This window comes from Akebia trifoliata, chromosome 14, assembly GCF_017979445.1.
Source record: "Akebia trifoliata isolate Shusen 1 chromosome 14, ASM1797944v1, whole genome shotgun sequence".
In the NCBI taxonomy this organism is placed as follows: Eukaryota; Viridiplantae; Streptophyta; class Magnoliopsida; order Ranunculales; family Lardizabalaceae; genus Akebia; species Akebia trifoliata.
This window is the reverse complement of record NC_141388.1, coordinates 13,055,391-13,077,794: the sequence shown is the minus strand read 5'-3', so window position 1 is coordinate 13,077,794 and position 22,404 is coordinate 13,055,391. Positions and strand designations below refer to the sequence as shown.

Genomic DNA, 22,404 nt, shown 5'->3' with positions numbered 1-22,404 from the left:
TAGATCTGAAAAGAAAAACAAAAATTGAAACCAAGCTATTTGATTCAAGCACTTTTGCTATGAATATTAGCATTTTCATCATTCAAAAATCCATTCAACATGAAGATTAAGACAACATAATGTTTTTATACATAGATTGAATATTTTACACACACACACACACACACACACACACATATATATATATAATCCGATTCATCAACTAAATTCCTAGTCAAAGTTTTGTCTTATAAGGGCTAAAAGTTCTGGAATAGGTTGATTTTTGTGAGGATGATCCCTATGACGAGGAGATAATTCTCACAAAAAATCAATCCATTCTGAACTTCTAACCCCATCAAAAGTGATTTACAAATTGATGGTAAAAACTAACGATCAACAATTCTTCAACCTATAAACTAGGGTTAGAAGTTTCAGAATTGACTGTTTTTTTGTGAGGATGATCTCCTCATTATAGAAATCACCCTCACAAAAAATCAGCCCATTCCAAAACTTTTAGTCCATATAAGACAAAATACTTTGGTTAGGACTTTCGAAGGCTTTATATATATATATATATCGGGTTAAGAGGGTAAAAGTGTAAAAAATAAAATTGGATGGTTATTATCAACAAAAATAAGGTTGATGGGGTAAAAAATGAAAAACAATGAAGTGATTTAAAGGGGTCAAAGAAAAAATATAGGAAAGTTATAGTGGGTGAAGTGTAAATAAGTAAAAGTGAGAAAATTAAGTTAGAAGGGTATTATTAAAGAATTTTCAGGTTAAGGGGTAAAAGATGAAAAATAATAAAATATATTAAAGAGGGTAAAATAGAAAATATAGTAAATTTAGGAATAAAGAGTAAATAAAATAAAATGGGCCCCATAAAATTATAGGTTGATGGGAGGTTTATCTTAGTTGGATTTATCTTCCAAAAAAGTTAAACCTACCATTGTTATTAATTTTTTTTTTTGAGATTAATAGGTAAAAGTAATTTTTTTTTAATATAATGGGTTAAAGAGGCGATATAATAGAGTTAGAGAGAGTGAAGAGAAAAGACAAAAATGTGGTGTAAGTCGATGTGATATTTGTTCAACCACATAACTTAGTTGAGGGACATTTATCTCCAACTCAAAAAATAGAAAACTGTACTAATTTAATTGTATTTGATATATATATATATATATCTCAAGAAACTTATTAGCTTGATAAGTATACGATCAAAATTATTCAAAAACATAACTTATGCCATTGAAATCAAAAGATTTGAGGAAGAGAAACCTCTAGAAAAAATTCAATAACCCCTTATATGCGAATCAGATTGATCCGCCTTTCTTGAATACTAAACTCACATTTTCTCTTTATATTATTTGGATCGGTTAGGGTTTATAGTGATTGATGGAATCAAAATCTCTAACAATAACGCCTTCAACGATTTTATATGATATATTGTACTAGGGTTGTTGTCCCCTTTTTTATAAAGATAAGAGAAGAGGGCCTATAGTTCGTCTTTTGTATGTAGCATTCAAATCCATCATGGTTTTCATATTAAAATTCAATGAGAATCCTTTTTATTTTCTAACATATGAGGGTTTTTAACTATTGACATTCATTCGGTAGATATGTGAGAATTTAAAGTTTTAAACCTCATCTACTTCGGGTTTGGGAGTTACCACCATCCAAGGAGTTTAAGGTGTGAATGTTTACTATTAAAAAAATTTGAAATTTATTTTTTTAAGGAGTCCAAGGAGTCATCCATGGTTTCTTTAAATGGATAAAGGAGCTAGAAGAGCATCGAACTTTCAAGTTTTCCTCATCAAATGACACAATTTGAAAGCTAGTGGATATTGAAATCCTTAAGAAACAAATTCCTCCTCGCTATATAGCCATTGTTAGTTGGCAAAGACCTCCATCTGACTGGTTTAAATTAAACTCTTATGGGTTTTCCATTAGTAATCCAAGTCGATCAGGAGGTGATGCCATTTTCGCAATAAAAATGGAGACCTTGTTGAAGCGACGTACTGGAGTTTTGGTGTTGTGACAAACAATGAAGTAGAAATCCATGCATTGGTAACTACTTTGGAGAGTTTTCATTTAGTTGGAAGAAAATTTATTATTGAAATTGACTCTGCCATCATAGTGAAAGGTCTTCTTACTCAGAAAGTTCCTTGGAGATTAGATCATTGGGTGCATAAAGCTAGAATGCTGATTTTTAAGATGGATTGTTGGGTGAATCATGTTTGGAGAGAGGCTAATGCAACTACAAATGGCCTTGCTACTACTGAAACTCATAGTTATTTAGCTATGATCTTCAGACGAGTTCTAGATCTGCTTTTAATTGTTAAAAGTGCTTACTTTGGTGATAAGCTTGATCTTCTCAATTTCGATATGTAAATCTTTAGGGATCTCCCTAGATACAATTTTTTCTAATCTAATATACTTTCCTTTTTTGCTCAGCAAAAAAAAAAAAAAAAACTTATCAAATAAATTTTTTAATTAAAACTATTGCCCAAAAACTTGCTATTATACATCCAAGGTGATTTTGGAATAAGATCTACATTAAATCTCCCTATCTATGAAAACTAAACTTGCTGGTTTTGACTTATTCTCTTCTCTTAAGATAAGAAAAATAAAGTTTTTTTAACACCAACATCACCAAATTCTTAGAATGGGGTTTTATTACATCCTAATTCCACCCTACACATTTCCTTACTTCATTTAAATCCTAATGTTGCAATGTAAACAACAAAGCAAAACAACATATATCTTCATGTTCTAATCTCCACACCAGAGGAAAATAACCCCCACCCCCTCAAAAAAAAAAAAAAAAAAAAAAAGAAGAGTAGAGGAAAACTATCTTTAGAACTCCATTATTTCTAATAAATTAGATAATGGGGAGAGGAAGTTAACAAAATGGATTGTTCTTTAATAAAATGTGCAATTCTTCATTGCACCCTAAATGCACAACTCGAAGTACTAGGTGCTACAATAACCTTCAATTTGCAGAATTGACTTTTTTCAATTTATTTTAAATCACTTGTTTCTTGTAATTTCTAATTAAATTTCTATTTCTTTTTCCCTCATCCCTAAATCCAGTTCAAGAACACAATAACACAACTATTTGAGAAATAAACCTGGTGAGGTTTTGGGCGCTCTCAAGATCTATGGAGAATAAGAAAATGGAGAGAAAGAGAGAGAGTTTGATAGTGAGAGAAAGATAAGGTTTGATAGAGAAATAGGTTTTGATAGATGGAGTAATGTTTATGTGGGTTGACACAGATGGTAGAAAAGGGGAGAAAATCAGTTAAAATTGTAAATTTTTAAGACTTTTTTATTTGTAAAAAAATCTAGTATTTTAGCTATTTTTTTCGATGTTTTACTGTTATTTACCGGTGGACCACATTTTGGTTTAACAATCAAACTTGTGTGAAATGCAAAACATGGTAATTTCTTGTTATTTTGTCGAATTACGATGTGTTATCGCGATATCAAACATGTCCTAGAAAGTAAATATTCCCAAAGGAACTTATTATGAACTTATAAAAGAGAAGATTACCTCACATGGAGGGATTACTCTCTTCATTCTTAGCCATTGAAAATAAAAAAAACTTACACTACTTGCTTTGAAATTTATATGAGCTTGGAAAGTAAATAATTGAAAGACAACTAAATGTTCCCTAGGGAATTTATTATGGACTTTTTAAGGAAAGATTACCTCACATGGAGGAATTATTTTCTACCTTCCTAACTATTGGAAAAGAAAGGAAAATTACATGACATTGCTTGAAAGTAAAGAGATTAGAGTGTGAGAGATAGAAGTAGGATTGGGGGTAAAAAATACAAAAGTAAATATTATACCCCACCTTGGTCTTTTTCCTTTTTCTTCTTCTTTTTGTTATAACTTCTAAAATATTTGAGTGGATGGTTGGACATAATTTTGGGGTTTTAGAAAGCTTTAACAAAAAGAACTTGGTAGAATTTTGGGAAGGAAGACTTACTTTCTTTTTTCCTTCGAAAGATCCTTGATTTATAGGCTTTTGGGTGACCTTTGGGAATATAAAGGTCCAAATTCAAAAAATTCATTTTAATAGCAAGAGAATCTTACTAAATGACATTGTTTATCTTCAAACAAAGTGTTCTTGATGGTGTATTATCTATCAATAAGTCTTACTAATCATGATGATCAAATGATAGAAGTGTAAAGGCTCACAAGGTTCTAGAAAATTCTTTTGGAGAGATAAGAGTGTCTAAACCTTTTAAAAGATAATAAATTGGATGAAAATTGATTATAATGACATGTAAATAGCATCCAAGAGGAGGACCTAAGGGTTAATTAACTTATCATGACTTTCAACAAATAAAGTTTAAGAGGGTAATTACTTTTTAGGTTCTAGATAATTCTTTTTTAGGGGGCAAAGATGTCCAAACCATTTAAAAGTGGTTAAACTCCAAAGAAAACAAGATCAATGACATGCAAATAATTTAGGTTGTAGGGTATTTATAGTCAAGTACCTTGAATAGAATCTCAAAGAACTTAAGGGTAAAAGGGTAATTGTTCCAGGTTATAGAGAGTTTCCTTTGATGGGAAAAATGTAGGATTGCATCTCAAGCGAGCTGGGGATCAACCCGTACCCAACCCAAACTTGACAAATACCAATTTGCACCCCTGACCTGGGTTATAAAATGCTTGACCTGAACCCTAACCAAGTCGGGTTGGTTGGATTAATTAATTCCTTATCAATACTAGGTAATATTTGATTGGTAAGAGTTAGTATAAAGATAAGTAGATTGTAAAAAACTTAAAATTTAGAATTTTTTTTCCTAAAAATGTGTTTCAAAAGTATACATACATAAATTATAAACAAATTTAAAGTGAAAAGAAAAATAATAAGATTAACTAAAATAATCTTTTTTATATTAATAATCATAATTTTCAAGGAAAGAAAAATATTTAAAGTTTTAATATAATCATTGTATGAAAATATAGAATTATCCTTAAAACAAAACATTAATAGCACAACTATTATTTATCTAATGAAAATAATAAAAAATTAGTTTCAATATATAAATAAACAAAAGCATACATATTGAAATATGAATTATGAGTGTGAAAGAAACCAATTGTTAAGAAATATTTTTAAACTATAATCATATTAAGTTCAGGTTCAGGCAAATCAGGTTGGCCTATACCTTTACCTGCACTCAACTCTATTTGAGTCGGGCATTTTTCTTTTGCTACTCGAACCTAAGGTTGAACCCAAAGTAACTATGCCTAGACTTGACCTAAGGTCGGGTTCAACCCAACGGGTTTGGGTTTTGCCTACTCACAATACAGCCCTAGCAAAAAGATCTTGATTCCTTAAACTTAGTCTAATTACAAAAAACTCTTAAAGAATGACCTTGAGTTAATCACAAGATGGTGGCCTTAATGGTCAATTATCTTAGATTAAATCTCAATAAATTAGGGGTATGATGGTAATGATACTTTGTGGGAACTAAATATCAAACCTTGAAGATTTGCTCAATTACATTAAAACCAAATAGAAATGCTTAAGCATGCCTTAATGAAGGGGTAAAGAGGTAAAAATACTTTAAATTATCTAAAAAATAAGACATTAAGAGGGGTTTAGAGGTAAAATCCTCTTAAGCACTCAAGTGCACAAATCCCAATCAAAGTAGCCTAACCAACTGGTCCTTTGGGTGAGTAGGGGACCAAGAAAATTGCATAGGTCCTTAGGTTAGGCAAAAATCAGGCTAAAAGTTTTTTGGTCCGTGGGTTAGGCAAGGACTAGGCCAGAAATGGCCTGGTCTATGGGTTACCCACAACTTGGTTGAAATCCAAATTTCTAAATGCCTTTTGAGATATGAGATCCTCTTTTGATTGGATTTGAAGCCCTCTTGAAAGATTCCTTAGGTCAAACCCTTTAGTAAAAGCTTTTAGAATCACTCAAGGCTCGATCCCAACTAAAATGGGGTGTTTACACCTTCATTATAAAATTCAACTTAAAATAGAAGTCCTAAATGTAGAGATGATTAGATCATTCCCAAACGTGGCCTAACGATGGACACCTAATCATTGGTTTCATGCTTATTGCAGTATTATGAAAAAAATTTCTCGAATTAGAAAGTTTCTTAATAAAAAAATCATTAAAAGACATTTGGATACATGTAATTTCGAAGATTAAGTTATTTTAAGTCAACAAATCTCAAAAATAAAATGATGGACATAATTTCCAAGTGAACACATATAATGTAATGCCCCAAGCCTACAATAGTACAAGATTATCCGCTTTAGGCCGATGACCGTACGAGTTTAAAATGCTTTGTACTATGTAGGGTCTGGTTTGTCCTTATAGCCTAGGTCCATAACTTGTTCTTGTTCGAAGTTGGATTAATCATACTCATCCCTGTCATTCCATCCATGTAGATTGACGGCTCCATTTTGAGCTCTCGATCTCCACAACTCCTTCCACGTCTAGTTAGTAGGGCCTCGATGAGACTGTGGCTACCTCCCCAACAGATAGGAAAAGTCATATTAGACTCTGATACCATTTGTGATGCCACAAACTCACAATAGTTCAATATTATTCTCTTTAGGCTAAACCCCAATGACTTTAAAATGAGTTGTACCATGTAAGGCTTGATTTGTCTTTATAGCCCAAATTCAAAACATTCTCTTATTTGATGTGGGACTAATTACACTCATTCATTCTGCTCCACCCCGCAACATGATAGCTCCACTTCGAGCTCTCGATCTCTACAACTCTTTCTACATCCAATCATTGGCGCATTGACAAGGCTATGATCCAAAGACTATTAAATTATTTAGTTAATATTTCCCTTCAAATGCTTTCAAGAGGTTTAAGGAGAATATATCATAATCATGTTTTTTGAAATAATGGTAGTTTGTAATTAGTTATATTTGTATAATTTATCATTTTATGCAATTATATTAAAATTTGAAGTCGAAAATGTTAATGTCATATTCCCATCTATTGCCAAAATTTTATGATTTTATGGGATAAAAATTGCTTACTATTGTAGAATTTATGCAACATAATAATTTTTATTTAGTTTTTATTTATAATGTATAAATAAATTAGTATACCCATTAGTAACTCAAATCATAGAAATCCATGTTGTGTGAGTAGCATTTGTTGAAAAGGATAAATGAGTCACTATGCAATAATTTAGGGGAAATTACACAAAAAAAAAAAAAAAAAAAAACGTAAAAAAAAATTATTATAAAAAAGTAATATATTTTTTATAATTATTGAAAGGAATACAAATTGGCACTTAAAGTGCTGAATTTTTCTTTTTAAATGGCACACACCCTTTGGCTTATAGCCCAACAAACGTTTGAGATGTGACACAATGACATCAACAATTGAGAGAGCTTCTCACTTGTGCCTGTTGCCCACAAATTTACTTTTTTAGATTTCAAATCTTAAAAGGGTCGTTGGGCTCACATTGATTATTACATTGACAATCTAACAATAGTCTTTTAGATTTCATGAAAATATTCATATTAAAATATATATATATATATATATTTTGAGCTTGATCCAAGATGTTGAAAATGGACGGCCACCGAGCATCCAAATTTAAAAGTAAACATTATGATTTGATCACCTTGTGACATTAAAAAATATGATCCGATACAATGGAGTTGTAGAGAACAAAATTCTATGAAAAAAAAAAAAAAAAAAAAACTATTTTTCACCATTGAATTTTATCTTTAAATTTGGATGCTCGTTAGCCATCCATTTTCAACATCTTGGATCAAGCTCGAATATATATATATATGTGAATATTTTCATGAAATCCAAAAGGTTGTGTTGTTGGATTGTCAATGTGATTATCAATGTGGGCCCAACGACCCTTTTTAAGATTTGAAATCTAAAAAATAAATTTGTGGGCAACAGGCAAAAGAGAGAAGCTCTCTATTGTTGATATCATTGCGTCAGATGTCAAATGTTTGTTGGGCTCTGAGCCAAAAGGCGTGTGTGCCATTTGAAAAGAAAAATTCGGCACTTTAAGTGCCGATTTGTATTCTTTTTGCTAATTACAAAAAATGTTTTACTTTTTTATAATAATTTTTTTAAAGATTTTTTTTTTTTGATAATTTCTTCAATAATTTAGTTGATAATGGCATTATAATGCAATTAATCATGCATAAGGAGGATTTTTATTTAATTAAAAAATAAGGTGTTTTATGGAATATTGGTGTTATCTTAGATTTTTAAAATAAATATTCAAAAGATCCCCTCAGTGAAGTCAAAATTGTATGAATTATCTTGGGAAGATATTAAAACTCAAGTTAGTATTATTCAATCTCTTAAAATAAAAAAATAGAAAGTTTTACATATTGTGAAGGTCCTTAATAAGTGCTCATTTCCTTTTTAGTTGAATAGTAATAGTAAAATAAAATAGTAACTTTAAATCTCAACCCATAGATCATCTAAGAGTATGGATTAGGAAAGTCATTCTAAATTTAAAATCCTTTATTAAATAAAATTATGTATTTTGGAATATTTTGTTTTTAAATTTAAATTGATGTCTTTCATATTTTTTTTTATAATAAAGAAAGAATGTTAATGGTAATAAAAGGGTTGGTAAATTAATGAGTGATCTATATTGGTAGGAGAATTAAGATTTAGAGCAAATAAATAACAATCCGTAACTTTTTTGGAGGCATAATTTGTTTAATTTAAAAGTCTAATATCATTAAAAAAGGAGGATCTTCATCTTTTTATTCATGATTTTCTTTATATACTTTTCTCTGGAACTCTAATAAATTGAGGTTTCAAAAAAAAAAAAAAAAAAAAAAAAAAAAATCGTAATCTCAATCAAGCCTTGATTGTTTGGTATTCTTAAAGAAGGAAGAATCATTCGTAGGATCAGGATGATCAACATAGTAAAATTATAGACATATTGTAATAAAAATGTAGGTTCATCTTTTCCTTTCTCTCTTAATTAAAATAAGATATTTATGATAGAATTTGAGAGTTGCATGTTTGAGATTGTGATTTAATTAGATTGTTATAAAATTCTTTGCTTGGAGTTTGATGACAATGATGATAATACTTTATAATATTTTTGAGATAATTATTATCCTTGATTACGTATATATTTTTCATGTTCCATTCATTTATAATATGTTAATTCTTATAAAAAGGTGGAGATGAGTTTGCACCCGAGCTTTGTGGCTTATGTTTTATTTTAAAAATATTTTAGATTTTCTTTGAAAGGAGTGATGAAGATACATGAGGTTAAGAGAGGAGACGATTTTTCTTTGCTAAGCAAATGAGGAATTTTATGAAGGAAAGAAATGGAGGGCCATTAGGCCATTAATATTTTCTTATACAAGAGATACCCATCAAGTCTCCCAAGTAAAAGTACTTTGCCAACAAAGGGAGACTAGCAAACGAATAAAAAGTTACGGAAGAAGCAGTTCGAGAAGCAAAATTAGCCAGACTATCTGCAACTGAGTTTCTCTCACGATAGACATGTTGAAAATCCCAATGCACATCTTTCAAAATGTACCAAACTTGGAATACAATTGAATCCACTTCCCATGGAGCAACACCACCTTTTAGAGCTTCAACCATTATCTTAGAATCTGATTCAATGTTGAGGTTTAAGCCTTGTAGAGGAACGAGTCTTAAGCCTTCAAGCAGTCCTTGAAATTCAGCCACATTATTTTAGTTATATATTTTTTTTTTTCTTTTAATAATAAATGGTAAGGGTGTATGGGGCTAAGGTTGTAATTTGAATTATTTTAACATGTTTAAATGATTTTTCATTTATTATAGATTTGAAAAATATAATGAATGAGTAATTAATTAAGTTCATGCGTCGAAAAAAATAATAATTATGATTATTGATCCATTAATTAAATAAATTTATTTTCTTTATCTCACCCCTTAGTTCTGGGTCACAAGTTGAGTCATGGATTATGACTAGAATTGTGGATCCAGAAATAGAGGCGTGACATACAAAACGATGAGATAGGCTATCACGTTTTACTGATAAATGATCATCAGACAAGGAAGGATATGCATGGGATTTTGGAGCAGGTAAGATGTCATACATTATAACCAAGAAAATGAGATCTTCTAAACAGGCAATAAATGGAAAAAGGTACATAATCACAAATAAAAATACCTTACTCTATCAAAAGTAAAAATAATTATCATCGACTCCATTTTACCCCGAAAGACCATGTTCCGGGGGGAGATGGAGGAGGAGGAGGATTTGATGCGGGCTCATCGAGCTCCAGGCCGGTTAGAAATCGATCTCAATCGCCCACCAAGGGAGGAGGCAATTCCCGCAAGGATAAAGTTGGGCGGCATCTCAAGTCGCCCTTATTTGTTTGTGCATCTTTCTTTCTCCTCCTCCCTTTTTTTTCGATAGATTCCGTTTTCCAACTAGGAATCCTCCAAATGAATGTTGACGCACTCATCCATTTGGATTTGTCTCAATCGAGTCAGAATGGATCGATTCAATCTACAAATTTCGCAGGCCTAATAATAAGCTGAGGATCTGGGACAGAGGTTTGAAAAGATCTTGATCTTCAGAATTTGCATCCCACATCAAGATGCTCTTGATCCAAGAAAACTTCATAAATTTAATGAATAATTATTTTTTGACACCCTCCCCCCCCCTTTTTGAGATACACTCCTTGGCACGGTGTGTGATAGAATTGTAGATTTTTTTTCTCAGGATACACAACTACACATATATATTGAGATGTACAATTGTGCATCCCGAGAAAATCTATGGTTTTAGCCTATGCCACGTCAGAGAGCTTATGTAAGGGGCCTTAGAAAATCACAATTCAGCTTTTATTGATATAATCAATCAATTTAATTCTTTTATGATGTCTGGAAATAAGTGGGTCAATATCGTAAGTGAAAATGGAAAGTGTGTATTGCAAAGCGATTTTGGTTGTAACTTCAAAACTTTGAAGCACCTTAGGGACAACAAATTTTCTCTCAAACTAATGATCACAGCTGATTCCCAGCGGCAGTAGTAATGGCGAAGAAAACGATTTCACCACTTCATTTGCCTATTCCCAATGTGCTTTTGAACCTACACGTTGACCATCCAACTCAGTTTAAAGACTTTTACAGTTAACTAAGCGTCTGTCTTCTGTCCACGTGGCGTACATGCAAACGACTCTGCACTCTGGTTGTTTCTATCCGTTTAGCCTGTTTGGTACGTCTAGCCTACATAGAAGTTTGAGGAGAAATGCAATCTACTTGCAATGGGTTCTTTGAAGATTTTGCTACATGTAGTTGTTGGCAGACTCATTATTTTAAGTTTTTGCCCAAGTGGTACAAAAGACTTAAATTTGAAGGGATACCTAATATTTGGTATCAAGGCCGATTCCACAAGTTGAGATAGAATCACAGAAAAGACTACCCCAAAGAGCTAAGGGTCACGTAATAAAATAAGACTGTTGCTGGAGTACGGAGAAAATACATCTATTGGTGTGCGTGCCACTATATCAAGATGTCCTTCATGTGTCCCTCACATGAGGTCACTCTAGCATTAATCATAAAATAATTCCAAGAAAAATCCTAAGAAGTGTTCAATGTGGATGTAGACTATGAAACGTGATGATTTGTTATGTGATCAAGTGGTTAAGGGTTTAAATTTAATTTATTGATCTGGGAAACATTTCCTCTCATTCATTGAAAAACAAGGGGTATCATAGGGGCATTCAAATTTATCAATAAATTAACTTTTGACGAATTTACGATTCTGGTTCACTGTTCATTTTAATTATCAAAACATGAAGGAGGATAAATTTGAAGGTTTTTAAAATGCCTAATTGGAAATATTCACTTTAAAACCGTCGAATTTGTTACTATTATGAATTTTTTTTGATGAAAACGTGATTATTCACATTTTAGTAATTAAAATGAATAGTTAACCGAAATCATAAATAACTCATTTTCAACTCAAGAAATAGAAATTCACCCTCTCCAAAATGTGAAAATTTGTAATTCATGATTCAACGTAGTCTTGTGTCGGGATCTAGTGTCCGAAACAACTATTCACAATCTAAAAAAAATCAACTAATGTGTCTTTTGATTACTAAGTTAATTACGAAATCCAATCCAAAGTGACATGTACCGATGCATCTTGTAAAAAATAGTTTCTGAAAAACTTTAGATATAAGTGCTACAATCTCCAATTATGATATAAGTTGAAAAAAGATACTAGAATTAAAGTTATTGTAAAAAACAATTGTAAGAAGGATAAACAGAAGCAAAGGTAAAATTAGCTGTTGGTCTAAAAAGCATATGGTTACCCTATCAAATGTTTTACTAATTTGATCGTCAATTAATTATTATACTCTCACTAAAAACAAACGTAGTGATGAAAGAAAAAATGTTTATTAATTTCTTAGAAAAACACTTTTCTTATTATTAAGTTACCAACGAAAGTTTCTTGATCACATCACCTAGTAGCATCCAAAAACAAAATCTGATGCCACAAGGTTGAAGAGGATAAAACTTTTAGTATTTTCAAAAAATATAATTTTTCACCATTGAATTTTAATTTTAAATTTGAGAGTTTAGTAACCATCCATTTTCAAAACCTTGGATCAAGTAAAAAAAAAATAAAAAATGATTGTTTTTTAAATTTTAGAATTTAAGTTTTTCCATGAGCTCAAAAGGGTCGTGGTGTTGGATTGCCAACGTAGTAATCCATGTGGTCCCTTAGTAAGATTTCAAATCTTACTAGGTTAGTGTGGCGAACTTGACTCTGTTTTATATTTACATCCACTACAATGTGAGCCAACATTTCTTAAATAATATGCCACATGGCCAAATATGATTTCAAGTTGGTTAATGTTCCTCAACACCTGTACCACAGGATCGGCATGGATGAGGTTGTTCTTCGCCCATCTAATTCGTTTAAAATCTTTAGTTTTTCAATTTGAAGTTCAATTTCATGCAAAGTTACCTAAAGTTACTTCCCAATGAAGTAAGCTCTTTAAGAAGGATCCAAACAAAGCGTCTAAGTTTAAAAAAAAAAAAAAAAAAGACACCCATACAGAGAGCCACAGTAGCCAGAAACAGCTTCGTTCCAAGCTGTATTCTCAGACAACACAACACAACACAATGCAAACACATTAAAATACAATAAAGCCAAAACCCAATTAACACGAGCTTTCTCTCTCTCTCTCTCTATCTCTCTTATAAATATATATTAGAGTTATGACCACCGCCTTTACATCCACACAGAAGAAACTCTCCTCCTTACAGCACCAAAACCCCACACTGATCTCCATTTTCCATCCCAGAAAACGAAGTTTCCCCATCTTTCTTTAGTTTTTCATTTTTAAAAACTAAGGAGATCCATCATGGATGGTGCACCCGAAAAGCATCCAATCACCAATCACAGCAACAGCAGTGATGGCAGCAACAACAACAACAGCGCTAGCAGGAAGTGCAAGGGCAAAGGAGGTCCAGATAACAATAAATTCAAATATAGAGGTGTTCGTCAACGTAGTTGGGGCAAATGGGTCGCCGAGATCCGAGAACCTCGTAAACGGGTTCGTAAATGGCTCGGAACCTTTTCCACTGCTGAAGATGCAGCTCGAGCTTACGACCGAGCCGCCATTATCTTCTATGGTTCTAGGGCTCAGCTCAACTTACAACCTTCTGGCTCATCGGCTGACTCATCCTCTCATGGCTCCTCTTCTTCCTCTTCTACTCCAACTTTACGGCCTTTGCTTCCTCGTCCTTCTGGATTTGGTTTAACGCCGTCATCTTATGTCCCTTACGCCGTTTATCCTACCGTTAGTTCTGCTTTCTTGTACCCTAACGTCATCCAAGGTACACAAATCGTACAACAACAGCGTCAACATCAACATCATCAAGATATTGGCTGTGGGCCCACTACCTCTTCTTTTGTAAACCCTAATGATATTAATAGCCGATTATATGAGGAGGAGATGATGTCTCTTGCTGGTTCTGTAGACTCTACTTTGTCTCTCACTTGTGAACCGGGTTCTGTACCTGAACAGCCAACCATTGAACCAGAGCCGGTTCCTTTTGGACCGATTTCTCCATCTTTGTGGCCGTATACCAACGACGATGACTACCCACCGAATTATCTTTGGGATGATGGAGATTTTTTGTTCTTTGATCTCTAGTGGTTTCTTCTTTGATGTGGTTCTGATCCTTTTCTACAAACTTATATCGACCGGTTTCTAATTGACTCGGGTTTTATTTATTTGTTGAAGCTCTTCATGTCTTTCAAAGAACCGCAAAGAACAGGGAGACATACTTGCATGCAAGCTCTCTCTCTCTCTCTCCTTTAATTTTACGATATTTTGAGTCAAGCACTTCCATCAAATTGTGACCTTAAAAGTGTGGATTTGAAGATGAAAGAGATTGCACCCCATCAAAAGAAGATGGAATTCATGTGTCAACAGAGCGTGGTTTTGGCTCCGGGGTTCTTCTTACATTAATGTTCTTTACTGGTTAGAAATAGATCTCAAGGTATGATCCTTGTGTAATGGCTTGTAGTCTTTGGTTAAAAGGAAAGAATTTTTCCCCATTTTAATAGGTTCATGTATTAGGGTTAGGACTTTGGTGAATAAATCCATTTTTATTTTCCTCTAAAGAAAAGAAAATCCATATGGGTAAAATGTTCTACATTCTATATACATATATTGTTCTAATTATTTCCTTTTTTGGATAATTAAATTACAAGGGTTCTCGTCATTGGTCAAAGCTAGTATTATCTTTGTTTGCATTCATTATTATTTAGGTTTCTTTTGGATTTTGGATGTTTGATTTTTTAGAAGAATTGCTTAGCACATAAAAAATAAATTATGTTCTTCTGACCATGAATGTTGTTAAATAGTGAAACTGTTGATTGTGCATGTTTGTAATTGTTGGTAGCATTGAAAGGAAGTATTGATTTGAATGCAACTAAGATGAAAGGCTTTCAGCTTTTAGGGTTACCTTTCTTATATAAGTCTCAAATATTATTGATGGAGAGATTGTGGCTTTTCAATGAATGAATCTAATAGAGCATATGATGACCATGAAATCCAATGTGAAAAAGTGCATGAAATCCAATTATTGGTGTGTCTCATCACAATATAGAAAAACTGTGGTGCAATATATATTTTATAAGATTTTAGGGTTAATGTCAATTGATTAGGTTTATTAGGATCTTTCTAATTAGGTTTGCTTGCTATAGTTTTGGTTTTGTTATTCTCTCCGTAAACCCAATTTTGGTTCTTATAATAAAACCCCAATTCAATCGCATTATAAATTAAAAACGTAGGTCTGTAAGTGTAACTTGAGTGGTCCAAGTGAAGAAGGAATCATTATGCACTATGCATTATGTAAGCTTCTGCTGACAATCTGTTTGGTGCTTTTGATGAGGATTGGGGATAGAAATTCATTTGAAGAGTATCAAAAAATTCTTGCCTGGCTAATTATGATTACCGTTGAATATTTTCTGATTATGAAGCTTGAGTTTAGACTTCCTTCTATTGTAAGGGTTTGGATGTTGCACAAATTGATTACGTTTCAAAACATCTAGATTAGGGTGTGCCTCATTAGGCTGCTTATAACCTTGGGTAAATTACCATTTCATGAGCTGAATTTGACGAATTACGATTCAGGCTAACTGTTCATTTTAATTCCCAAAATGTGAATGTGGGAAATAGCAGGGTTTTCAAGTGACAAGATCGCAGGTTTAAAGTGACAAACTCACTGGTTTTCCCTCCCCAAACTGACAATCTCGCTGGTTTGTATAGTGCCGATCTCACTAAAATTAGCGAAAACTGCGACATAGTCACTTGATACCTGCAAGATTGTCACTTTAAACCTGCGAAATTGTCACTTTAAAACCACTGATATTGTTACTGTTCACGTTTTGGTAATAACAACAAACAATGAGCTGGACTCGTAATTTCGTCAAAAGTTGGTCGTGTTTTCATAATATCTCTATGACCTTAGGGTAAGAAAAAAATGGATTTACAAACATGAAGAGACTATACCTTATTATTTGCTAAATTTTCCGACCTTTGCATATATTACCTTCATTTGAATGTTCGTTGTGCTTTCTGATCCCAAAGCATTGGCAACAACATCAATTTTGGCAAAATAAGCACCCTTCACGCATGGAATGCGGAATGTCCTCAACAGAACTCCTCTAAATATCTCTGGAGTTTGGAGTGATCTACAACAAGTGACATGCCTTGGATGCAAGGTATTCACACTATAAAAGCTCCATCATCCCACCAGAAGTGGAATGTCTTGGTTGGTATGGATAAAGCCTTGCCTAACTGATGCTTTGGTATATATCTCTATGTTCCTTCTTGCATACTTCATCTGCACTATATTTGCTTCTCAATTCTTGTTTTTTTTTTTTGGGTTTTTTTCCCCTTGTTCCTTAGACTCATCAATTGATTATAACTACATATTTATTGTCCAAGATTGCGGCTTCATGCTTTCAAGCTAGTAAGGGACAAAAGATCTTAATGAAGCGCACTGGTAGGGAAACTTTTATATTGTCTTTTTTCTTAGTTGAATTGAACATGTTTAGTACATGGATCAGTTTTATTCTATGCTAAGAAACACCTATCACAAAGAAGTGTATTTGTCATGCATTGCGTTTCTAGTCTGTTTGATCTAATTGTTGTAATGGTATATTAAGAGTGTTGCATCTACATCAAATAAGTCCTTGTGATAATTATAAGATATTTTCACGAGGATTAGAGAGAAACTACACTATTTCGAAGAAGAAAGCATGGATTGGGAGCTGAATCAAGAACAAGTTTTGGAAAACAGGTATGGTGCAGATGGCATGTCCAACGACCAACTCTATCCATTGTTCCATTTCAGCTCTATAATCTATGCTTTTATCTCTAAAAGTGAAGATTGGAGGTTTATAATACCAAATGGTCATAATTTATCAAAATAATTCCATTGTAAAATACACATTTATTGATTTATTTTTCTAATCGTGAAACTATTTTAGCATTTTGAAGTTATCTACGTCTGAATCTAGTAGTGATACCAAATTATCCCATGTATATTACACTGGATGCTAGAACTAAATTATTCTGAACTTCGTAACTTAATTGTTTTGAATCATTACACGTAGAATTTTTTTTATTTTTTTTTATTTTTTATTTTTTTTCCTGTTTTTCCTTTTCATATTTAAATATTCAAAGAGGGTGGAAGACCCAAAAAATCATCTTCAGAGATGGTGAAAGATATGAAAATACTTTCAATAACAAAAGACATGATGGATCTAGACAAAGTGAAATGGAGGAACAAAATTAGTTTAGTGGATTCCACATCTTTGGGATAAGGCTTTGATAATGATGTTCTTGAATGTTTGTTTTCCCCTTATCATTGATATCACTATTTAGTTATTTTCCATAAAAAAAAGCTTCATTGTTTTCTGTTTTGATCATGTTATGTATCCTGCATTCCATAACTGCTATTAGGCAAGTGTGGGAGTGTTTTTACAAAGAAATATCTTCCAAGCACCACCTACGTAGTCTCTTTTTTAGTTTGGAGCAAAATAGTAAAATAAGTTTTACTCTCAGAAAAATAGCTGTGGCTGCCCGTCGAGATATTTCGCAGAATGGTTCATAATGGGTTGCAGGTACTTGATCTGTTTTCACATATATACCACATATTAATCCATTTAGATGCTTTGGATCTTCTTGAGCATCACTATGAGAAGGCACATTGTCAGTTTTCCAGTTTTAAGATGTGAGGAAGAAATATAAAAGCCAAACATTGAATTTAATTGCAGGAATTATCTAGTATGTGTGATGTCATACATCATGTTTCGTGTGTGTGAATTGATGAATCATGAGTGTATATATATATATATATATATATATATTTTGTTTTTTTTGAAGGCAAGGGGTAGGTCTGTTGTTTTACCACTCATAATTTGGCCTCTTTATAGATTTTATAACTGAAGTGGAATGAAGGAATGGAAACAAAATATACCGAATAACGAAATTCTAGGCACTGTATTTGAAGGATTGAACAATTCAACCAGAGATTGAAGGTTTGTTTCCTATTTGAGATCCATCTTCCGGGGTCTATGTTGGATGATCCAGCCAAACTTTGAGTTACTGTGAAGTAAGATTTTTCTATATTCAAAATCCATTCTACATGAACATTCAATCTTTAATCACAATTATACAGGATCAATAGAACTCCTATATATCTCAAAAATTCCAACAAACATGTGAATCCTAATCTTTGGGTTAATAAAAAGCGTACCTTGTGCCATTGTATCGATTAGCCAAGAAATAGAAAACCTTTATGAATCGTTTAGCCAAGCAATATAAAAGCTATAAAATGATATCCAAAATCCCATGTGTTGTGAATCAGATTGATTCACTTTCTCTTTGATTACTAGACTCAACTTCTCTACTCTCTCTACGCTTGGGACGACTAGGGTTTTCAGTGATTGATGGAGATCACCTCGTCTCTAGCACAAAGCCTTCAACTATTCCAGTTTTATGTTTCTTTAATAGGGATGCCATCCCATTTAAATATAGATGAAAGAAGGGGACCTATAGTTCATCAAGAGTTCCCTCTTAAACTTAATGAGGATCTTTTCAAAATTTTAATTCAACCGAGATTCCGACTGACCATAGATGCTTGATACGAGTGATGCTTGTTTCTCACTCGTATCGATGAACATCTATGGTTCTGTAAACACATCCACATCATCTATGGTACTGTACACACATCCACTTCAGCAGTGTGTGAAACAATGTCAATTTGAATGTTTCTTCAGCATTTTCCTTACAAGAAACAATCAAATGGCATCTGTTGGACCTTAAAAGGACTTCAATATTCATAGACTATTCACGGGGTTCGATTATGGGTTAATGTCTCTTTCGGCTTGAAATGGTCTCAATTCCACTTTTTATGGGCTCAATCTTGGTGTTGTTAAGGCCTTTCATTATTAACACGCTTTTATTTCTTTTGAAATGGGCGTAACCGATTGGATTTAAGTCGTTGGGAGCCAAGTAAAGGGACCTGGACCTTAAATAATGGGTAAAAGATTAGCAATGAGCTAGGCTATTGTTGGTTAGGCTAATGTTTTAGTCTGGATTATCAAAAGAAAGGGGCTTGGTTGATGAGCAAATCTTTAGTGTAAAACATGAACACAAAACACAATAATAGGCCCACCTTTTAATAGGATTTTGGGTATTTGTTTTCTATCTCTCTTTACCAATGGTGGGTAGGATTTTCTCAAAATCTAACTTTAAACTAATAATGGAGAACATGATGCTAGTGGTGGCTATAGGGGTGAATTATTTGTTAAATTGGATGAAAATGGTGAGGCCTATAGTTACCGATTTTCTGAATAATTAATGAATTCCTTGAATAATATAAGAATTAATTCAAATGGCCATTCAATTCATGTACTTGAAGAAAGTCTTGATTTGTTTTTTGACGTTTCATTTACTATTTATTCATTTCCTGAATTAAACAAAAAAAAAAAAAATCGTGTTAAAAGGGATTAAAAACAATGACTTATTTCTTTTTAAATTAATTTTCTTTCTATCTGAATTTTGCACGGCTACACATTCTTTAATTTTTCTCCATTCATACTTCACGACTTTACTATAACTTTTGCTACCTGTCATCTAATGTCCAAGGTTATCTACAAGTAGATCAATTTCTTCATCCTTTCTCTCTCCTCCTCTCTAGATTTTTTGAAAAGGAATCTAGGTGGAAATCATATTTGATTAAGTAACATATTCTTTGCTTCACATTTATAAAGCTTCATGTTAATAATGTGATTAGCTCTTAGAAATTTTTTGTTTTTCATAGTTTTAAATTTGTTCTATTTTTTTTTAAAATACGAGAATTAACATATAATTGACAAGCATTAGTAATACCCTAGTGTTATTGATAAATTGGAGAACTTGGCGGGCTTCATTAATTGTTCTCCCAGCTCATGTTCAGATGATTTTTATCTATATCTTGAGTCGATCTCACAGTTCATCCATAATTGAGAATTTTTTTACAGCATTTAAAGTTGCATAATGAATCTTAATAAGATTAGGAAGTTTCCTAAATATGTGAATGATAGGAGTGAAGAATGCAACTAGTTTGTTTACTTGATTAATAGTTTTGACCTTTTTATTTATCTCATGTATTATTTGTGTACTAATTAGATAATTATTCTTTGAGTCGTGGTTTTCTAACTCCTCCTCTGACAAACTCCCTCGAAACTCTCCCCACGAGGCTGTGCGTAGAACCATATATTTTTCTCCTCAAGATACACAACTGCACATCCCCATAAATATGTGCAGTTGTGTACCCCGAAGGAAAAAAATCTATGATTCTACGCACAACCAAGTGGGGAGAATTTGAGGGGAGTTTGTCAGGGGGGAGTCAATTTATCATTATTCTTATTCTTTATCTACTCATAATTCATAAACGTTCAAGTAAAAAAGTACATAATTATAAAAAATTTGAAAAATATTTATCGTGTTGAATCCAAATTTTTTTCCATAATGATTCAAAGAGAGTTTCATTTGGGAATGAAGTTGCACAACAAACTTCTCATTACTCTTCTACTTTTTTATGCATGAGTCGCTTAATTCATTTACAATAACAAAATCCTTTTCATATATTTAGAGGAAAAAAAAAATCAGTTTCATTAAAGATTCTGAATATTGTTTTGAATGAAAATCTTAATTTTGATTATTCTTTTGTGATGCATATTTTCAAATTTACAACATTTACAAGATCAATGTAAATCAAAACAGAATATATCCTAACTAAAAATAGTCATAGATAAAGGAAACAAATCTGTAAATTAAGCATATGTAGCTGGAATCAAATGGGTTGACTTATTTAGCCTATGTTGATGACTTGGATGACTTAGGTTTTACTGTTGATGACTTGGATGACTTAGGTTTTACATGCCCAACCCCCCCCGGCAAGGTGGTGCTTCCATTGGAGATACCAATCTTGTGATGAAGAAGAGATAACTGTTGGCGAGAGAGAGGCTTGGTGAGTATATCAACTAGTTGATCAGTAGTAGCTACATGAGAAACACAAAGTGCGCCTTGAAAGACTTTGTCACAAATAAAATGAAAATCGATGGCAATGTGTTTCATGTGAGAATAGAAGACAGGATTTGCACACACATAATTAGCTCCAACATTGTCACGGTAGATCACTGGAGTTTGAGAAGGACTGACACCAAACTCATGAAGTAAGGATTGAATCTAAGAGAGTTCAGTGACGGTGGAGGCAATTGCACGATACTTAGCTGTAGTTGAGAAGCGACCAACTGAATGTTGTTTGCTGGAACTCCAAGAGATGTGATTTCACTAAGATACACAATAGAGGCAGTTGTAGATGTATGGTCATTAAGGTTGCCTGCCCCATCAGCATCAGAGTATACATGGAGAGATAAAAGCTTATTTCGCTGAAGAAATAACCCATGAAAAATGGTATTTTTGAAATACGGAAGTAAGCGTTTGGCTATTGTCCAATGTATTTCAATAGGATTGTGCATAAATTGGGATGGTTTATTAATAAGAAAAGAGATGTTTGAATGTGTGAGATTGAGATACTGTAAAACACGGATTACACTGCGATACTTGGTTGCATCAACTAGAGTTGAACCATCGTGAAGGACAAGAGAGTCATTTGTTGGAAGTAGAGTGCTAACCTCCTTAGTGCCATCCTTGTGAGTTCGAACGAGAAGATCACGAATGTATTTTTGTCGAGTAAGAAATAATCCATGGGGAGTGTGAATGATCTCAACACCAAAAAAGTAGTGAAGGAATCCCAAGTCTTTTATAAAGAACCGATGTGAGAGAGCACTAATGGAATGAGATATTTGGTTGTCATGACTTCTTGTAACAATAAGATCATCAACATATACAAAGAAGTAGATAACAACATCATAGCAAGTATAAATAAATAATAATGTGTTGGATTTGACATTAATGAACCCATAAGAGAGTAAAAATGAACTAAGCTCGTGGTACCAGGCTTGAGGTGCTTGTTTGAAGCCATAGAGAGCTCATCAAAGCTTACAGATATAAGAAGAAAACCTCAAATCAGTGAATTCTGGTAGTTGAGACATATATACCTCCTCCAAAAGTAAGCCATGGAGGAAGGCATTGTTGACATCAAGTTGATGAATTTGCCAATTGTGTTAGAAAGCAAGGCTAAACACAATCCGAATTGTGGTGGGTTTGACAACCAGATTGAATATTTCAGTATAGTCAATGCTTGGATGTCGATGAAAACCTTTCGCAACTAGTCACTCTTTGTAACAGTCAATTGTACCATCCAATTTGTATTTAACACAGAACACCCATTTGCAATCAATGAGATTTTGTGAGGAGTGACAGGAACTAGATCCCAT

At 32.9% G+C, this 22,404-nt stretch overlaps 1 protein-coding gene across 1 annotated transcript; it reads left to right on the top strand.

Moving 5' to 3' along the window:
* The first annotated feature begins 13,317 nt into the window (after nucleotides 1–13,317).
* Nucleotides 13,318–16,281, top strand: ABI4 (Integrase-type DNA-binding superfamily protein). The gene has a single exon (XM_086423516.1). It carries the CDS (start codon nucleotides 13,358–13,360, stop codon nucleotides 14,150–14,152), a length of 795 nt encoding a protein of 264 aa, XP_086279642.1. The 5' UTR covers nucleotides 13,318–13,357; the 3' UTR covers nucleotides 14,153–16,281.
* The last annotated feature ends 6,123 nt before the right edge of the window (nucleotides 16,282–22,404 follow it).